The 22,018-nt window shown below is 36.2% G+C and overlaps 1 protein-coding gene across 1 annotated transcript in view; it reads left to right on the top strand.

Moving 5' to 3' along the window:
• LOC107745560 (wings apart-like protein homolog) overlaps positions 1 to 22,018 on the top strand; it is an 87,025-nt gene that overhangs the window by 58,623 nt on the left and 6,384 nt on the right. Inside the window, exons 11-19 of the mRNA XM_016559454.1 lie at positions 2,144 to 2,255; positions 2,491 to 2,588; positions 3,727 to 3,803; positions 8,886 to 9,058; positions 11,464 to 11,579; positions 12,786 to 12,950; positions 13,841 to 14,042; positions 18,296 to 18,384; positions 19,333 to 19,428. Coding sequence (XP_016414940.1) covers positions 2,144 to 2,255; positions 2,491 to 2,588; positions 3,727 to 3,803; positions 8,886 to 9,058; positions 11,464 to 11,579; positions 12,786 to 12,950; positions 13,841 to 14,042; positions 18,296 to 18,384; positions 19,333 to 19,428 — 1,128 coding nt within the window. The remainder of the gene's footprint in view (positions 1 to 2,143; positions 2,256 to 2,490; positions 2,589 to 3,726; positions 3,804 to 8,885; positions 9,059 to 11,463; positions 11,580 to 12,785; positions 12,951 to 13,840; positions 14,043 to 18,295; positions 18,385 to 19,332; positions 19,429 to 22,018) is intronic.

Below are 22,018 nucleotides of genomic sequence, written 5' to 3'. Positions count from 1 at the left end.
ATTTATTGACGAGTCGGCTGTGGTGCGGCCAACTGAATGTACTGCTTCTTTGCCGCTCACTGCACAGAACAGACGCCGAGAGAGGTGACACTTCTCCGGGAAAGTCAGACCTCGCGTTCACGGGACAGCACTGGTGAAATCTTCCAACTGAACCATAGCTAAGGTTTATCCAAAAAAGTCGCTAGGTTTGTCAGTATGAATATTCTATGGAAAAAAGCCGCTAAAAGGGTCTGAAAGTTGCTAAATCTAGTGCTAAAGTCGCGCTCGTGTTTGTGAGACGCGGGAGCTGATGGCAGGGGGCGGTGGATATTTGTGGCGGTCAATGTGGATATTGTGGATGAGTTCTTCTGTGTCATCATGTTCTATTAGTTCTACAGCTTCAGTTTCGGAACTTTCAGGCTTAGTAACACATACAGCTGTTCCCTCACCACAGTGCAACAGTGAAAAGGGACCCCTTTCAAACAGTGTCGCGTTCCGAACGTTGTTTAAGTGACATACACCGGTATTGCGGTATTTTAAAAATTTATATCATAACAAAAATAAACACCGGTATTCGGTATGAACCGGTATACCACCCAGCACTAGTCAGTGGGTTGTTCCAACAACTAGTCTCTGTGTTAAAGAATAGATCATCCCAAAATTACAATATATTTTGTCATTTACACACCCCCATGTCATACCAAACCCTTATGACAGGGCTCCAGATTGCGACTAAAACGGTAACATTTGCGACCAAAAACATAAATTTACGAGTGAAGTTTTTGCTGAGCTCGCCACTCGCCACTGGCGACTATATCACAACTTGAACAAACTACAACAAGTAAAGCTGTCAGTTGTGTGAATATAGGCAATATCATTAACAATTATAGTTTATAATCATTACTAATATGACTTCTTATTAACAAGATCTTAGTCTATGCTGTGTTCTGTTAATGCGTGAACTTCTTATTATCTGAAGTGCATTTGCCATCCAGTAATCGCAAAAAGCTTTGTGCTTTGTTACTTTTTAAAAAACAAAGTATCAGCTTGAAAATGATTCCAAATTCATAACGAAATTCAAACAATAAATAAAGCGCGATCGCTTTAGCGCCTCAGTTCAAGCGTAACTCTAATGCAATGTTTAAAAAACATAAATAAATAAAATGACAGTAGTCATGATTATATTTTGTGAGCAAAATAATCACGATTAACTGTTTAACCATTATTGCAGGACTTTATTGTTAAACATGGTAAATGTTACAAAAAAAGAGTTAAAGTCCCCCAGTCAGAGCTTTTCTCTTAAATCAGTACATTTGCTGCCCAGTTGTTTACGTAATCTTCCCAACCTGGCAACCATGAACGCAGGCTCTCTCTACATTATGGAAAAAGTGCTGATGAGCTGAAAAAAAAAAAAACCAGCAAACATATAATTTGGAATTTAGTGATATCTATTGAGATTTTTTGTTCAAATAAAAGTGAATTACAGCCAGCCTGTTTTTTTGACGTGATCGTTTGTGCTGTTTGCTGAACTGAATCTGCGAGCAAACAATGTGAGTTGTTCTCTTGATTTGTGCAATAACTCTAATGCAATGTTTAAAAAACATAAATAAATAAAATGACAGTAGTCATGATTGGTTGCTTATTTATCTTGCGAGAGTTGGCAACAGTGCTGAGGGATTCCTACACTTTCAGACTTTGAGGAGACATGAAAAACAGCGCATACGCAGGAACAGTATAACGGAAAATATTAGCGGTTTTGAAACCGTGACATTTTCAAATCGCTGTATACCTTGAAACCGGTAATCGGCCCATGCCTAGACGGAACACAATGTATCCTTTGTGAATGCCCACTTAGACTGTTAGCACAGAAGCACAGCAAGATAAAACCCTCTTCAAGAACTTGTCTCTAAATCCATTCAAAACACCCTTTGCTAAACTATTATAATATTTACTTGTTTTCATGTTTTTACCTTAGCCATCAGAGCCTGATCAAGAGCTTTTTTATCAAGTTGTGTTCTTTGCTTTCCACACCCTCTATTTACATTTGTTTTAATGTTCTGTTTAGCAAATAGAACTTTTACATTTGCATAATGGAGGCATTAAAGCTGAATGTATCTTTTATAATATCTTTCAGACTGATTGTGCATTGTCTTTTTCTCGGCAGACGGGTCATTTAGCAACGGAGACATTGTTGTCGTTGACGTCGAAGAGAGCGGGGGATTGGTTTAAAGAAGAGCTCCGGCTTCTGGGAGGCCTGGACCACATTGTAGATAAAGGTCTTCTGCTTTTACTCAGTATTTGCTGAAGTGACCTGCATATTATTAAATGTCTGATCGTTGTCCATTATTTATTATAGAAGGGAGATATTATGTTAATATTGTGTCAAGTTGTATTAAGTCATGATCATCCCAAGGTTTCAGGCCTAGGTTTCACATACATGCATTTCATAAGTGCATTATATAATAAGATACTTGTGAGAGTGATTTGAGGTGCGTGTGTGTTACCCCACAGTTAAAGAGTGTGTGGAGAACCTGAGCCGAGAGGATGATAAGGAGAACCTAGTGGCATCATTGTGGGGGGCTGAGAGATGTTTGCGTGTTCTAGAAAGTGTAAGTCTGATACTCATCCACACTTTTGAGTTGTGATTCTTAGACATCAGTTGTTATGCATATTTTAAGTATGTTAAATGTAAATGTAAACAAGTGCAGTATAAAGTGCTCTGAATAAGTTTGAATTATGTAGATGCAGACTGTTTCTCCTGCAAATACATTAACATGGGATACAAATATCAAAATTCAAAAATTCAATCAAAATTAAAATCACATACTTTTCAGCATTTAAATAAAAATAATTATAAATAATTATAAAATTATATTTGCTTTCATATGAATTTTACAGTAAAATACATTTTTGGTGATTTCCTGTAGATTGATGTGTCGTAACACACTACCGTTCAAAAGTTTAGGGTCAGTAAGGTTTAAATATTTTATTTATTTAGTTATTTATTTATTTTTTTAAATACAAAATTGACACATCTTTTGGAACATTATTGTAACTTTGCTATTTCAGATAAATGCTGTCCTTTTGAACTTCATATTAATCAAGAATTCAGATTTTTTTATTTTATTTATTAAATATTAAACAGCAGAACTGTTTTTAACATTGATAAATGTTTCTTCAGCATCCAATCAGAATATTAGAGTTATTTCTGAAGGATCATGTGACACTGAAGACTGGAATAATGGCTTCTGAAAATATAGTTGCGCCTTAAAAATACGTGTATTTTCTTTTTTAAAAAATGTCATTTTAAATGTTTATAATATCTCACAATATTATGATTATTGCTGTAATTAAATAAATGGACTGTTTTATTAAATAAATGCAGGCTTGGTGAGCATAAGAGGCCTCTTTCAAAAAAATAAATAAAATAAATGTATCGACCCCAAACTTTTGAATGGTTGTATAGTTAAGTGGTAGTAAGATTCTGGTCATGTGTAACAGTTAAATCCTTTACTATATCTTTTTACCTTTAGACCTAATTTTATCTTTTTATGAGGGAATGTTGGTTATTGTACTTGGCAGAGTGAGTCAGCTGTAAACCTCAGTAGATTTCACTGAGGGATAAACAGACTGCATTAACCTTGATATTAACCTACTGTAGATTGAACAACAGAGGATTATTTTTTGCATTGTGTTTTTTTTTTTTTTTTTTTTTACTTATTTTTAATTTGATATTTATCGATGCAGGTAACTGTTCAAAATCCAGAAAACCAGGCCTACCTGATTGCGTACAAGGACTCTCAGCTCATAGTGTCTTCAGCCAAGTAAGTGCCTCCAAAATAAAAGCAGTTGTCTAGCTGTAGTTTTACAGTGATGTAGCAGTACACTTGTCATGTTTTCCTGACTGTTTTGGCAGTAAGCCCCTGGTACTGTGTGGTCGAGCAGGGTGCAGGTTAACCGAGCATTTTGTGCTAGCTTTCCTCATTACAGCAGACAGCCTCCAGACTCATTAACAACCCCAACAGCAACAGGAACACTTTATCAACAGCAACAGCTGCCAAGACCATAAGCGCAGAGCTGCTGTGCCAGAGAACACCCTCTGATACAGCTCAAGCCATGCTGACATTTCTTGAAGAGGCCAATCATCTCAAACCTTAATGAGAGTTGCATACTGTCTCAAGTGTCCAACTTCAGACCACTTAAAAGGATAGTTAACCATAGTCATTTAGTCCCTCATGTCATTCCTACCACCCGATTTACTTTCTTACACATCAGAATGTTCACTCTGCATACAATGGAAGCATGCAGTAATCAGGAGCTGTCAGGTACAATAAAGCTTCTGACATCACACAACGTCATGCTTCATATTTGAATATGAATTAATTATCAGCGATTATCATTGGATACTTGCATTTAATCTGTTTGCAGAAAGCTGTTGCTTCAGACAACTTTGGAGTTTTTTGCACATTTCCTTTACAGGGTAAACCTCTATAGAGCTACATGGGAGCAAATTTGTTCCAACAGCAAAATAAAGGGAAAAAAATAAATCAATTATTGCTTTACCACAGCTTTCCAAAAGGCATGGATTATGGCAGTTTGATGGGAGAAAGATGTACACTGAATTAGAAACAAGAAACCCAGTTAAAGAACCCAATAACACTACACATAGTGTTATGCATATATTGCTACACAATGATAATTATTGCGGAAATGCTTTATCTCTTTCTGTGAAAAGGGTACATGTAGCGCATGAGTCATATTGACTAATTTTATAATTGTACCATTGTACCATTCACCACATGTGTTATGAAAGGGTTTTTCCCCCCGTCCTTGGTTTCAGAAATCACTATTGGGACTTAGATATTTTTATATTTGTTGACTTTGTAATGTAACTTCCCCACACCTTTTGTACTACATACATGAATGGTATCTCATTATTTTCTATGCAATCCGAATTCTTGCATGGCAGATGATAAAACAGGCAAGAAAGTTGCATTTAAGACTTGCATTGAAGGAGGAAGCAAAGCCGTATCTACAGCTCAGAATGTTATAGAGATGCTTTTTAAATTCTTACTGGCTCTTTTGATTTGGCTGAGTAACAATCCACCTAGCAAACCGGATAGAAGCAAGAAACTTTAGCAGCCATGAAGCAATGCCCTGGCAAGCATCTATTACACCCTAGCATCCCAGCAGCGACTTGCGTGGGCAAGTACCACTCACATTTTTAAAAAAAATTCAAAAATCTACTTTCCATAAGAGTCAAGCACATTTTGGCATCTGTTATGGTAAATAGCTTATACTTGTCCGCTTGAGGCAGTCTGGCCTCTCTTCCACTGCTAATGTAATTACGAGCTGATGGCCCAGCTCTCTAGATGGGGTCAGACCCTTCAAAGTGCACAGCGAACTAAACACGGGTGCTCAGGCCGGTGAAGAGGATCTAGATGAGTCAACAAAGTCGGCTCACACACACACACTCTGCTGGAAGAACTCATTCATGTGGCTCTAATTCAATTAGAGAGTACGACAGGCCTGCATTAATAATGACCCAACTATTATATGAATACATGAACCTCTACCTCCATTTCCCATCTCGCTCTCTAATAACCTCTCATTATGCTAAGCGCATTAGCAGCATTTTGCATGAAGCTGGTCGTACTGTAGTACATGCTGTGGATGCAGTCTCTCTATTGCTATCTCACTCACACACACATCTTGGGGACTAATAGAGAGGAAGAGTTCAGTTTGCGCCCTCTAAAGAAAGCTAATGCAGCTTGTGTTAGTGTCTGCTGACCTTGGCTGTGGCATAAATGCAATCCATTAGGATGTGCACATTTCCCGTTGCATCTGTTATCTGCAGGCTGTTTTATCATCTTGAGTGTTACTCTGAACGGCCATAGATGCTGATGGTGCACTTATAGTCCCAGGCTTGGTGTTAAAATGTGACGTCACTGTCAAGATACACCTTGATGGCCCAGCTCTCTAGATGGGGTCAGACCCTTCAAAGTGCACAGCGAACTAAACACGGGTGCTCAGGACGGTGAAGAGGATCTAGATGAGTCAACAAAGTCGGCTCACACACACACACACACTCTGCTGGAAGAACTCATTCATGTCTAACTAATTCAGTTAGAGAGTACGACAGGCCTGCATTAATAATGACCCAACTATTATATGAATACATGAACCTCTACCTCCATTTCCCATCTCGCTCTCTAATAACCTCTCATTATGCTAAGCGCATTAGCAGCATTTTGCATGAAGCTGGTCGTACTGTAGTACATGCTGTGGATGCAGTCTCTCTATTGCTATCTCACTCACACACACATCTTGGGGACTAATAGAGAGGAAGAGTTCAGTTTGCTCCCTCTAAAGAAAGCTAATGCAGCTTGTGTTAGTGTCTGCTGACCTTGGCTGTGGCATAAATGCAATCCATTAGGATGTGCACATTTCCCGTTGCATCTGTTATCTGCAGGCTGTTTTATCATCTTGAGTGTTACTCTGAACGGCCATAGATGCTGATGGTGCACTTATAGTCCCAGGCTTGGTGTTAAAATGTGACGTCACTGTCAAGATACACCTTATATTCAACTGAAGTATCTGTCAAGAGCAGGGGTGGCGAACGTCTGCAGAGTTTTGCTTCAACCCTAATCAAACACACCTGAACAAGCTAATCAAGGTCTGAAGGGTTACTAGAAAGCTACAGGGAGGTGAGTTTTAATTAGGGTTGGAGCTGTACTCTGCAGGGCTGCGGCTCTCCAGGACCAGAGTTCGCCACCGCTGGTCAAGAGGCTTTGATGCCCTGTGATAGACTGTAAATTATGATTTGATTTATTAAGGGCTGTTATTTTTGTGCTTACAGTAAAATATGGAGTTCGCAAGAGTCCTTAAAGTAGTGTTTCTCAGCTGGTTTTGCTGCAGAACACAGATTTTTTTCCAAGTTCTAAGTGCATTGGATTTACAGGGTTTCTGCGGGGCATTGAAAAGCATTAAAAGTCATAAAATTAAGGCCTTAAATGGCATTAAAAGTCATTAAATCTTATTCCTACAGGCATTAATTTTTTAGATGGATTTGAAGAAAACTAATATTACCAGTTTATTTTGAATATAGCCTTCATCATTAAAATTTTCAGTATCAGTACTCCATTCGTCATATTTTTTTGTGGAAACCATAATATATTACCATTAAGTACCATAAAAAAAAAAGATATGTTTCAATAAGGACAAATTAAATTGATCAAAAGTGTCAGTAAAGACATTTATAATGTTACAAAAGGTTTTATTTCAAATACATGCTGTTATTTTGAACTTTCTGTTTATCAAAGAATTCTGAAAAATAAAATGTGTCATGGTTTCCACAAAGGCATTAAAAGGCATTAAAAATCATAGGATTTGATGATTTAATTAGATTTGATGATACCTCCAGAAACACTAATTGAGTCGTATTTTCTTTTACATTGCATGTGTTTTTTTTTTTTTTTGAGAATGAGGGCATGTCATGCAACCTATCCATGTTGGCATCTATGTCATTTAACTTCAATGACAGAGAAACCTTTTAGTTTCTCCTTACTTTTAAATTAAAAGCCCTTTATTTTACCATCCAAACTATACACAATTATATGGTTTGTATGGCTGCCTTTTATTTTTTGCATTTATCATTGTTTTAATACAGAACTGTGACCCACCAGTTCAGAACCACTACCTTAAATTATTTCTTTTTTTGATCCACTTGTTATTCCAAACCTGTATGACTGACTTTGTTTTGTGGAACACAAAAGGTAATATTTTGAGGAATGTTCACCCTGGGGCTGGGCAATATGGCCAAAAATATTATCACGATATTTTTTTCCGTATCATTCGATATTGATATTTATCACTATATTCGTTTACCATTAATGGGGAAGGAAATACTTTCCTCATTGAACAAACATAACCACAGAGTTAGCTACCTTTTAATTAAGGACCCCATGAAATCCATTTTATTTTCCGCTAAATTCTGTTTTATGATTTTAATACAAATGTATCATGAAAATGGTGTCTAATGAAAAGAATTACAAATAAAACGTTTAAGAAATATTTTAAAATGTAGTCAAATCTGATTAAAATGAAATAAAATCGAAAATACAAAATTTACATATTAAAATAAAAATTGAAAATATTAATTTACATCAAAACTGCATTTTTACATGGATGAAAAACATTGTAGTTGTATTATGTTCCTTTTAACTAAAAATATTACTTTGAGAAGTGCATTTTAGTATACAATAATATATTTCTGTCATAATTTCTTCTAGGTAAACAGAACTTTAATTTTGGTGGTTTGTTAGGAAGATGTTGGAGGTTCTGTGTTTATTTGATGGTGTTTTTTCTCAAATTAAATGGTGAAAAGCTTGAGAAGTGACACTCAGAACAACTCTGAAGATGATTTTCATGTCCTCATATGTTGAGATGGCAGACGCTAAAAACACTGTGAGCATCATGTGTGTTTGTGTAGTAGACAAAACCACACACAGAACATGCAGAGTTTTTAGAGACATGCGCTACCTGGCAGTTGTTGAATTTTTTTTTCTGCTGTGTTATAGGCTGTTACATTAATACATATCGAAGAAAATGTCCAGAGCGTATCATTTTTATGAACACATTTTATTGCGATCTCAATATACCATTTATTGCCCAGCCCTAGTTCATGCTACTCTTTTCTATACAGTGAATTTTATTTGTGCACTACACAAGATATCTGAAGCAATATAATAACTTTTGTGTGAGAAAATAGATAGGATAAGTACTAGATGTAAGAATTTAAATCTTTTCACTGACCTGTCCCTTTAAGATGGTTTTGGATACTAAAACAATCATTTAAATAATTCTTCGAATGAACTTGACATTTTTGTCTTGTCTGTTTGTTTTAGAGCATTACAGCACTGTGAGGAGATGATCCAGAGGTACAGTCGAGAGGTGAACAGAGGCCTGTGCTCGTCGGGCATGCCTCTGCCCTACTGCAGCAACAGCAACGTGGGGAAAGCTGTAGAAGACTGTATGCGAGCCATCATCGGAGTCCTGCTAAATCTCACACATGACAACGGTCAGTACGAAGACCATGACGTTTAGAAAAACAAACCTTCCACTTTGACTGTGATGGATTGCATTTGTAAATGTAACTGTTGAAAAGCTACTTTGAAACTGTACTTTGTCAAGCTACAAACTACTCTTAATGACATAATCATCAATGACATACCCTCATTCAAAACCCATAGAACGTTTTATTAATTTTCAAAACATAAATGAAGATATTTTTAATGAAACCATTCATTGAAAGTCCATACCTCCAAAACTTTGATGCTTCAGAAAGTTCATAAAGACATCGTAAATATAATCCATATAAATCAATTGATTTGTATGGTGAACAGATATATTTCAGACATATAAACACTGATCAGCACAAAAATAGAGTACATCAATACTGGTTTAATGGAAGCATGATGATACTTGGATAACGTGCAACAACCATTGAGGTTTCAAGCAAAGTCCAATAGTAGAGATCTCTGGTCTAGGGTTTATCACAGTCCATCAAAGAATTCTTCAGAATGACCATGGCACTCTTGTGAATTAAAAAAGCCTTTATTATCAAATGCTACATCCAAGAAATCTAAAAACTCTCCATTGTGGTTTATTTGTTTCAAGCAAGTATGTTTGGCTTTTGTTTGCCATATTTGATGTATTGTCCATGCATGGAATACATGAAAATGTGAATAAAAGCCTTAATTATATCTATTCACCATATAGAACAATTTTCAGAAGACTTGGATTTAGCTGATCATGAACTTTTTGAAACTTCAAAAACCACACACACCTGACAGGGCAACTCCAGTAAAATTGTATGCTCGTGACTGTGTTTGAAGTGTAAAAAAGTGTTTTGAGACCCCCATTTTTTGAATGCATTTTTCCCCATGGAAATGCAGTTTGCACTACTGAAAAGTGATGTCATAGATTCTTCATTCTCAGCACACAGAACCAACTAATCAATAATGCAATTCATGATCTCTTATTATCGTTAGTTGTTACAGACCTAGTAACATAGTGGAATTTAGTTAATTACTCCCCAACATTTAGCTGTAAATCCCAAAGTATACTTACGCAAAACTGAGTACAGTATTTGTATTGCAGATTTCGTCATCAGTGTAGTACGAATATGCTGAACGCGGGCAGCTTGGTTTTTTTTTTATTTTTTTAAACCATGTCTACTTTGTACACTCAGATCACTCTTGTGCCTTGATTTCTTTGCAGTAATTATTGGTCATTGTTTCACAGTCCAAAAAATAACAACAAACTACCGGAGGCGCAACAACAATAGACGCCCATGTTGATGAGCACTTGTGTAAGGGGAGAGATGCCCGCAACTCCAGTTTAAACAAGATTTATTTATTTATTGCCCATAACTTTTGCAGAGAAATAGTGCAGACACTGGGCATGAATGAATCATCCTAGTTCACATGCCATCAAAAGGAGTATACTTTGGCACACTATGTGCTTGACTGTTTGCATGCAAAAATTAAGTATGCTTTTGACAATTCTGTACCTTTCCCACTGCAACTCACTTTTCAATCACTTTTGTCAAATGCATTTTTTGCCCATAGAAATGCAGTTTTTGCTACTGTGAAGTGTTTTCAATGACAAAGGTTCTCCATTTTCAGCACAAAGTCCCAACTAATCAGTAATGAAATGAAATTCATTATTGTTTATTATTGATTAGTTGTTACCGACCTAATAACTTTGCTGCTTTTCGTTAGTTACTCCCTAACACTGAAATGTAAAATGTGCTGGAAGCTGTTAAGCTGAACAAACAGGCGAAGCAATCTCATTCTGTTTGCATGCAAAAATTAAGTATGCTTTTGACAATTCTGTACCTTTCCCACTGCAACTCACTTTTCAATCACTTTTGTCAAATGCATTTTTTGCCCATAGAAATGCAGTTTTTGCTACTGTGAAGTGTTTTCATTGACAAAGGTTCTCCATTTTCAGCACAAAGTCCCAACTAATCAGTAGTGAAATTCATTATTGTTTATTATTGATTAGTTGTTACCGACCTAATAACTTTGCTGCTTTTCGTTAGTTACTCCCTAACACTGAAATGTAAAATGTGCTGGAAGCTGTTAAGCTGAACAAACAGGCGAACTGAACAATCTCATTACATTATGCCTTATAGAATATGTGTTATTCTGCTTTTAAAAAGGCTTAAAGTCAATAAGAGTCTTTTGGCTTTCTTGCATGGGCTTTGTCCGATGTGCCAAATGGATTTCTGTTAGCAGTGCTGCTTTGGCTAGCTACTCGCTAGTATTGCTGCCAAACCCTTCAGCATGATGCAGGAGTACTCAGTCATAAGCCAGATGTAAGCAGCTTGGAGAACAACAGTCAGAGAAAATCCCTGATTAACTTGCGCTGAACTCGTATGTGCAGCAGCCATTGAGTGTGTTTTCTTTCTGTCTGTAGAATGGGGCAGCACAAAGACAGGCGAGCAGGAGGAGTTAATCAGCACGGTGCTGAACTGTGTGCTCAGGGTCCCACAGTACCTGCTGCAGGAGCAGAGGTTCGATATCAGAGTCCTGGTGAGTACACAACTCTAGTAATATCATTCAGTATACATTCAGTGGGGACCAGCAGTGTCCACCAGGAGTTCCTGAGTGCTTTCAAACATTACAAATGAAAAATCCATACTGTGATCACATTTGTAATAGGTAACAATGTTACAAATCAAATATATGCAATGTTTATTTGTGAGGTTTATTTGATGATACTTATAGTAACGTTGTGTGTTAATTGTAATGCATTATTGCACTTCTTCCATAAGGAAGTAAAAAAATTGTAATCATTTCACATAAAAGGCTTTAAAAATTTGTTGAGGTTTTTGAGTTTTTTCTTCAAATTCAAAACGACTGAAGGCAAAACACCAGTAGACATTAACTGTAAATGTTCTGTAAAAACAATGAACAGCCTGTCACCATGATGCAAACATGAAATTTCAGACGTACGGTTAGTAGTTCTTTACAGGTTTTTATTCGATGACGCTGCTTTTCCATTGTTTTTTTCTATGTAAACATGGACGCGTTTGACTGTTGTGCTCGCGTCTCTTGCAGCGTCTCATGCATGAAACAGCATTCTAAAAATGTGGTGCTCAAGTTAAAAGAAGCTCAACTCCCATCTTCCAGAATTTTTTCCTATTCCACTGCCCGTGTCGCATCTTTGTCAATACAAAAGCGCATTCTGTGTGAATGGCACCTTATGGTCCTTCACAGAGCACGTCACACATGAGCGGTTAATCACGTGCGCCGACATACGGTTGGATCATTCTTTTCTCTTTACTGTTAACATATTGTCAAAGTGTCTATTTCTAATGTTTGGTAATATTTATAATTGCCCAGTCCTAGCTCAAATAGCATGAGCATAATGCCATAGGATATCTGCCAATACATATTTAAAAATGAACTTTACTTTTCCTATCCCTAATTTATTCATATAACTGAAAATGATTAAATCTCACTCTTGTGTGCTTTTAGTGAAAAAATACAGAAAACATGCCTTGATTTTAACTAGTTTTTTTTAAATATATATTTGAGTAGTATCATTTATATAATTTACATATCTAAAATAAAAGTGTAAAATATTTTTAAATTGTCCAATCCTATTTTTGTTTTGTTTGTGCAGACCAGTTGTGTGTGACATTCCTATCAAGCTGAAACCAGGTTTTCTGTCTATGTTGTGGTTCCTGTTTATCTAAATGAGGTGTTTTTCATTGTATTTGTGTGCGTTTTTAGGGTCTGGGCTTGCTTATTAATCTGGTTGAGTACAGCGCGAGGAACAGACACTGTCTGGTGGAGCTGCAGATGGAGGGAGGTGAAGTCTGGGACTCCATGTGTGTGTCTGACAAAGATGAGTTGCAGACTGAGAGATCTCGCAGCGCCATCGCTGCTCTGGTGAAGGTATAAACACAAACACAGAGAAACAACTGCTGCATGTCCACGCTTCACACTTAAAGAAAACGGGCCCTAGTATTATTACACCTATTATTAAGGTCTTGGTGTGATGTGATCACAAATGGTCACTCAAAACACATAGCTGTTTACACATGGTAGTAAAATGTGTCTCAACTGCTTCCTCTGTGACCACTAGTTATCAGATTTTGTTGAGGAAGTTCTCAGATTTCATGACTACGTACATTACTGTTAGTGTATGTTGAAAGTGCATCAGTGCATGGTGTGCATACAATTAATTGCTAAAATAAAATGATACATTGGTGTACAGTTTGGTATTCAAATTTATGATAAAGCTGACCATTAAAGGGATAGTTCACCCAAAAATGAAAATTACCCCTGACTTTCTTCTTTCAGACGGATATAATCAGAGTTATATTAATAAATGTCCTGGCTCTTCCAAGCTTTATATTAGCAGTGAGATTTTGAAGTCCAATAAAGTGCTTCCATCATCATAAAAAGTACTCCACACGGCTCTGGGGGGTTAATAAATGCCTTCTGAAGCAAATTGATGCTTTTGTGTAAGAAAATTATATGGATATCAATATAAATATTAATATTATTCGTCTGAAAGAAAAAAGTCATATACACCTAGAATGGCTTAAAGGTTGAATAAAATCATGGGGTAATTTTCATTTTTGGGTGAACTATCCCTTTAATGCATCTGCACATGAATAGAAATATAATGGTGTAATAGAATAGGTTTTCATGGTGAGAAATTTCAGTGATTCCCGGTAATTTGAATGTTTTGAATGTGTCCACCAAAATTATTTTTGTTCACTGATTGGTTCACAAGCAAAACACTAGTAGTTGCTTTTTCTCTGTTTCTGCATGTATAGCTTTTTCTTCAGAGAGAGCATGCAGCCATGTTGGCGGAGACGGAGACGGATGACTTCATCAATGATGCGCCGAAGCCCCAATTGGACCAGAGTGGAGAATGGAAAGAGACCAATGAAGAGATCCAGTGGGTAGCTTCAGAAAACAACAGCACAGAGGACAAGAAGAAGGGAGAGGAGGATGAAGAACTTGATCTCAACAAAGGTAGACACTACACCCAGGGACTAGATAAATGTCATGGCCGTGAATTTTGCTTAATGCACAAGCCACTTTGGTGGACAACCAATCTCAGTTTGGACTTAGAGACCCAGTGAAAGAACACAATTTTAAATGTGCATTGCCACGGTGTGTGTAGAGGGTTGTAAGTGTGCACACGTATGTTAGAGATTTCTGAGAATGGAATTTTGTGTAATATGAGAGTACACCACATGAACTCAGACTCAAGTCCAAGTCATGATGCATTTAGCTCCTGCATCAAGAATCCATATGCGCTCTTAGTTCTTTTTCTGACATTTGCGCAATTCCAATTATTTTCTTTTGCAACATCTGTTCTGGCGGAGTGCGTTTCCTCTGCAACCAGCCTTATTGTTAAGAGTCTTTGTGGGGAAGTCGTGGCCTAATGGTTAGAGAGTCGGACTCGTAACCCAAAGGTTAGAAATTTACAGCGCTCTCTTCCACCTTCAATACCACGACTGAGTTGCCCTTGAGCAAGGTACCGAACCCCCAACTGCTCCCCGGGCGCCGCAGCATAAATGGCTGCCCACTGCTCCGGGTGTTCACCGTGTGTGTTCACGGTGTATATTAATATAATGGTATATAAATAATACTAAAATAATAATAATAATAATAATAATAATAATAGATCTGGATCAACAACTGTTTGTATGTTCTTTTTGATAACGTGTGCAGCAGTTGTGATGCCAAAACCCAAAAGACTAATTCTCCATGGGTTCACAATGGGATTTTTCAGCTTATGCGTACATCAAGGTCTGTGGTAAATATAAATTGCCAATACTTGGACATTTTGCTTTACAATGTAAATTACACACAACCATACTGAAAACATTAATTTGAAGCAGTTATGTTTATTAAAAACTTGTTTTCTGGGTTCTGTTTGTCTTGAGCAGTTAAGCTGCCTATTGCATTAGGGGTGGGAATCACCAGAGGCCCCATGATACGATATTATCACGATACTTGTCACAATACAATATTATTGTGATTTTAAATATATTTCGATATATTGCAATTTATTACCTTTTTCCAACTTCAAATTATGTCCCCAAACGAAAACTTTGGCAACGTCTGTTTTAACTAAAAAGAAACATTTCTCAGTTTGTGTATCTCACTTCAATGAGATACACAAATATACTTAGATATACTCAGGTGTATGCACCTGGCAAACTCAACTATTTGTATTACAGTCTAGTCTAGTCCACCTTAATTAAATGTAAACAGGTATGCACTGCTGTGCTACTACAGGTATTTTGAACAATGCAACTTGAACTTGTACAAAAAAGTTGTGCAGACCCTTCAGAAAGTGGGGCATTTGAAAGTAAATTATTGTTAAATTTAAAATAAATAAAACATAGTCTTACATTAAAATAAAAATGTTACATTTAAATTAAACATAACATGTACTCTTAAAGTAAACAATGTGCTACAACAGGTATACTATGCACTGCTGTGCTCTTAGAAAATTGTACTTTCATTTATTCCATGGTCTGTTGGAATTCTTGATTCTAATTGGCTGGCAGGTATGCATTAAAGGGGTCATATGATGTTGCTAAAAAGAACATTATTTGGTGTATTTGGTGTAATGAAATGTGTTAATGCGGTTTAGTAACAATCCAAAGAGAAAGGAAAACTTGAAATCGCATCATATGACCCCTATAAAACCGTTTAATGCTCAAGTAGTTCCAAGTCAGTTTAATTACCATTCTATATTAATGCGCCGCTGCTTTAATTGACACACACAAACGCGCACACACACATCACTCGCACAGAGAGAGAGAGAGAGAGAGATTGGAGATCCTGCTGTGCACACAGAAACGTTCAGGAGTAGGCCAACATAAATTTGTCAACGCTGCCCCGCTACTTTTATTAATAAAATGGCTTAGATACTGGATCACTGCATTATATTCCTCAGCAACGTGAAAGTAAAATATCTGTTTAAATAACTAACCTCACAGCTTCATTGTTTGTAGAGAGAAACGCACAGACGCAGGTAATTCACAAACATAACTGTCATATTTCTCTCTCTCGAACAAACAATCGATAATTAATTCAAATAAATGTTATAATTCTGTAATTCTATAATTCTGTAACTGACAAAAATAACCGTAATTTTTACCCATTCGGTCAAATATTGCACTGCAAAGAGCAATACTAGTTTTAACTTGTCTATAACTTGGCAAATATCCATGGAATAATAAAAAGCGGGATAATCAATGGCTTGCCGTGCATTAAAGGATTTTAGGAAAAAACTCAACACCACCATCTAGTGGACTGTAAAGAAATTGATTTTATTATTCTACCAAATAGTATAATAAAAGATCAATATTTGGCGTCCGTGTATCGATACAGTATCGCCACGGAAAATATCGCGATACTATGCTGTATCGATTTTTTTCCCCCACCCCTATTTAAACTTCATTGTTTGTAGAGAGAGACGCACAGACGCAGGTAATTCACAAACATAACTGTCATATTTCTCTCTCTCGAACAAACAATCGATAATTAATTCAAATAAATGTTATAATTCTGTAATTCTATAATTCTGTAACTGACAAAAATAACCGTAATTTTTACCCATTCGGTCAAATATTGCACTGCAAAGAGCAATACTAGTTTTAACTTGTCTATAACTTGGCAAATATCCATGGAATAATAAAAAGCGGGATAATCAATGGCTTGCCGTGCATTAAAGGATTTTAGGAAAAAACTCAACACCACCATCTAGTGGACTGTAAAGAAATTGATTTTATTATTCTACCAAATAGTATAATAAAAGATCAATATTTGGCGTCCGTGTATCGATACAGTATCGCCATGGAAAATATCGCGATACTATGCTGTATCGATTTTTTTCCCCCACCCCTATTTAAAGCCCAAGGTATACTGCAGTTTTTATGTGGGTGCTAGCATATGCTTACAGTTGAATGTGCAGCCTTTCAAAGTATATTCCATTTGATAGCGTGTGCGAATGCAGGCAGTCAACACATGCGCTCTAGAAAGCTTCATCTTGGTCCAGCGCCTGCTCTCTTTTTCTCCAGAGGTTATGACCTATAAAAATGTCTTTGTACTCTTTTAAACTAAAGTTTAAACCGAAGTACACTTTGGGCTTAAGGAGCAGACTTCCATCTGAGCATGTGGATATGTTTGGTCTTCTCAAAAAGGACATGAGAAACAGTATAAACACGATAACCATTATATGCAGTTTTCATGTTCGTTCTGTACAATAAGTGGGGCAGTCTGCTTTATTAGTGTTGTTTGCTTACTCTACGTGAGATTAAAGGATTTTTGTTCAACACTTTTTTTTTTTTTTTTCCCAAACACATTGCTTACAACAACAATAATAACAGAACCACAGGGTGCAATATATGCTTGTGGATATAAACAACGGGTCAAAAGTTTGGAATAACTAAGTTTCTGAAATATTACTATTTAAAAGTACTGTTTTCTATTTTAATAATTTTAAAATGTAATTTATTCCTGTGATAGTCACTACTCCACTCTTCAGAAGTCTTTCTAATGTGCTCATTTGGTGCTCAATTATTATCAATTATTATTGGTGATCCATCAGTAATAATGTTTCTTATTATCAATGTTTTTTTTGTTGTTGTTTAAAATTGTGGAAACTGAGATACATTTTTTTTCCAGACTTTTTGATGAAAAGTTCAAAAGAACAGCATTTATTTGAAATAGAAATCTTTTGTAACATTATTAATGTTTTTATTGTTACTTTTAAACATCTGACACTGAAGACTGTAGTAATGGCTGCTTCCTGCTGCCACAAGAATAAATTACATTTTAAAATATTAAAATAGAAATCTGTCATTTTAAATTGTTACATTTCACAATATGACTGTTTTGTATTGCTGTTACTTTTTTTTTTTAAATGATCAAAAGCACTTAAAATTTAAAAAATCGTAATTATTCCAAACTTTTGGTGGGTAGTAAAAAATTAAAAACGTTCTGAATGTAATCTACATTCATTTTGACTTCATTTAAATAAACATAATATAATATGCACTTAAAATTAAAAAAATCGTAATTATTCCAAACTTTTGGTGGGTAGTATTATTAAAAACGTTCTGAATGTAATCTACATTCATTTTGACTTCATTTAAATAAACATAATATAATATTCCTTTTATGAGCTCGGATATTCAAATATTAATTAAAAATTCCCATTTTAAGTAATGTCATTTGATTTTTTCTTTTTTTCTTTTCTCCAGCTCTTCAGCATGCTGGCAAGCACATGGAGGACAGTATTGTGGCATCATACACAGCACTGCTTTTGGGCTGTCTGTGCCAGGGGAGCCCTGTAAGTAACACATTCACTTCACGTCAGTGTTTCCTATTTTGTATCTTTGATTTATGTCTTGTATCTGTGTCTGCTCAGAACCGTGTTTTCCTCATAAAATACAAATAGTATTATATATTATTAATGTCGGGTATGCATTTAGCTCTGCCAAGACTACTAGCGTCCATCTAGATACCCTTTATGTCCTCGATAAGTGCTCGCTTGTTCCCTCAGTAGTGGAATGATGCCACAGTCACTTTAAGGTCAGGACAAACCCAGGCTAGCCCAATAAGAGCACAGTGTTTACTGGTACCGAGCTTTTATTGATAATATTCCTTTGCTTTTGCTGGGTTTGAGTGTTGTTTGTCTAAATTGCAGTTTTCAAGTTTCAGGCAGGTATCAGAAGAAAGCTGCCTGTGTTGTGTCTGGTAGTATTAATGGATTTATTTTCAGGACGTTAATAGGTGGGCTGCAGAATCGGCTGTAATGGACCCCTCTGTTTCTCTTTCATACCACTCTGTTGCTTTCTGACTGACTTTCACGGTCATTATCTGTCTCGCCAATAAACATGGCCCAGATGCAGACACAAAAAGAGATGGCATTTCACCCACTTTTTCTTTTGGATTCATGTTTGCACACTTTGAAGGTCAAGTTTGATTCTGTTTTAGAAAAACAGATTGACTCAAAATAGGGTTTCTTTAGGAAGGCCCATTGTCCTGTTTGCAGCTTAGATTCATGTTAGGGGGCATCAGAGCATTTAGAAGGAGAGAAATATTTGATTTGGTTTTTGAAGATGAGCACCATGGAGACTCTAAGCGCATTGAAAAAATGATGGCTAGAGATGGAGTTCTGCTGCTTTGATCAACAGAAACTTGCTTAAAAATCTCCAGACTCTCTTTCAGCGCTGGCCTGAAGTGCACTGTAACCCCACGGGAGGAATGAGTGGCTAATGCTGTCTCTCTCTTTCAGATGAATGTGACTACTGTGAGGGAAAACCTGCCAAAAGGGGATTTTTCAGTCATGACAGAGATGCTGAAGAAGTTCTTGAATTTCATGAACCTTACAGTAAGTACACGAGTTAGCGATCGACCAGTATAGGGTGACTTATATTGTGATTTCTGCAATATCAATTTCAGTAATCAATACAGCAAAATTTCACTATTCGCAAACAATTTCTAAATCACTGTTATGTACAGGGATAGGCAACTTCGGTCCTGGAGTGCCGATGTCCTGCAGAGTTTAGCTCCAACCCTGAAAAAAAAGTCTCACCTGCCTGTAGCCTTAGTAATCCTGAAGACATTGATTAGCTTGTTCAGGTGTGTTTGATCAGGGTTGGAGCTAAACTCTGCAGGACAGCGGCACTCCAGGACCAATGTTCCCTCAAAATTGTTTGCTTGCGGAGCAAAAATGTTCTCTATTGGGCGGAAATTTTGGCAACCTGAGGAAAAACATTCTTTATATATAAAGAATACCAAAGTATACCAGAACTGTACACCACACACACAAAAAAGTGTGTAACTTTTAACTTTAATGTGCTATTTATATTTGATATATTGTGAACTAAATGATGCACATTTTAGGTTACCTGATAAAACTTTTTTTTACAGTGCTGTGTTACTTAACAAGAAATTCTATTAAAAAAAATCATTTAAAAAAAATCTCACACAGAATAGTTACATTTTTTATAGTAATATAATGTAATATAATATAGCTAATATGAAACAATTGTTTATTAGGCTTATAATATAATGTAATATAATATAATATTTTCAATGAATATTTTCCAAAAACTTGAACATGTGAATTCTTATATTAACATCTCCATGTAGTAGCCTAGAGTTTGCACACAGTTTTGTTACCGTTCTGTGCCCATCATCCACTATTTCCACCACTTAATCAAGCCACTCTTCTTTGAAACATGATGACGTTTTATTTCAAGTCACTGCGTTTGCGTTGACTCTCGTGTTGAGCCGTTTCATCTGCAACCATTAAAGTATTCGATATCTACAGCGACTCATTTGGCGCACATCATTCTCTTTCTGTGAAACCTGTTAACCGCATTTACTGGTTCTAATAGCGGTTTGCCCGAGAATTGCTTTTTTTAAAATTATTTTACATTTACTAGAATTCAACCTTTCCCCAACTAATTTTTGCTTCTGTCCTGTGCGCGACATACTATTTATTCTGCGCACTCGCGGCGTAAGAGGTGCACGGCCGCGCACGTGTGCAGCTTAGAATCCCTGTGTTAATAGAATGATAGAGTGAGGGATGACATGGAAGCAGTCCTGGAAGTTAGCATCAGCCTGGTTCCCTCGACATAAAGCCAATAGAATTTTTTCCTATTTTTTTTTTAATTGGGGGGGGAAAAAAAAGCTCTGTGACAAACAGAAGTTTGCTTCTTACACATTAAGATAATCTTTGCCAATTAACCCAACTAAATACAATCGGCAGAAGTAAAAAGCTAAACCTAGGCTAGAATCAGAATGATTTTATTCGCCAAGTGTGCGCAAACACACAAGGAATTGTTTGTGGTTTTTCAGGAGCTCTTGGTACATGTATACATACATATATGACTTGAGAACAGAAAGAATATTTAAATAAATAAGACTAAGGAAAAAGAGAACAAAAAATAAAAAATAATAATGTGGCATACATCTGGAACAGAAGACTTATGTACAGATTTGTGCATTATGTGCTGTATATATACAACTGTATAAATAAAATACGTATATGTATTTACATAATATCTAATTATTGCCTTTTTCACAGGTACTGAGAAATAAATAATAAAAACCGGTGGTAATTGCTACGTTAGCCGTTTAAGCTGGAGATGGCATGGGGGGAAAAAATGTTTTTATGCCTGTTTTATGATGTTCTAGTGCACAGAGATCTGTAGACCAAAGGACTGTACAGTGAAAGTACAATAATAATAAGAGCAGAGCAAAAAGGCAAAAATCAATAATAACAGGCAAAATAAAATATAACATCAAAGAAAGATAAAACAAAGTACAACTTCCAAAATTCAACAATCAAAAGCCATAGAGAACAAATATGTTTTCAAACGAGATTTAAAAATGTCAATTGAGGGTACAGATCTGATACAGGTGGAAGGATTTTCCACAGATATCTAACTAAACCAAACCCTAAACCTATAGAAAGTAATTGTTACTTAATAGCATTTATTTGTGTAATTACTCTGTAATAGACTGGGGGAACTATGACGTCACTTTGTAGGCGGATCGGCTGTTAGCATCGCACTGGTTCCCTCGACAAAAAGCCTATAGGATTTTTCCATAGGCTTTTGGATGATCGCAAAAAATAAGCTCTATGTTCAACCATAGTTCATGAAACTTACACGTTTTGTCCATCAAGATAATCTTCACAAAATAATATAACTTATGAATTTTGAAGCCTAAATAAAAGTGCCAGAACTTAAAAGCCAAACTTAGGCTATAAACGAACTACACCACCACGGTCGCTCGCCTTCAACGTCACCACCACCACGCTTCCCACAACTTTTTCAAACTTATTTTTAACGTGTTCAGTGAAAAGGATTTACTCTGTAAATGAATTTTAATCCACGCTACATGAACCTTTTCATATAAACTGGAATAAATACAAAACTAGAGCCAAACTAAAACTGAAATGAGACATT

Source organism: Sinocyclocheilus rhinocerous, unplaced genomic scaffold (genome assembly GCF_001515625.1).
Source record: "Sinocyclocheilus rhinocerous isolate Xijiao unplaced genomic scaffold, SAMN03320098_v1.1 scaffold672, whole genome shotgun sequence".
In the NCBI taxonomy this organism is placed as follows: Eukaryota; Metazoa; Chordata; class Actinopteri; order Cypriniformes; family Cyprinidae; genus Sinocyclocheilus; species Sinocyclocheilus rhinocerous.
Note: the sequence above shows the minus strand (reverse complement) of the source record. Positions and strands in the feature narration are given on the sequence as shown.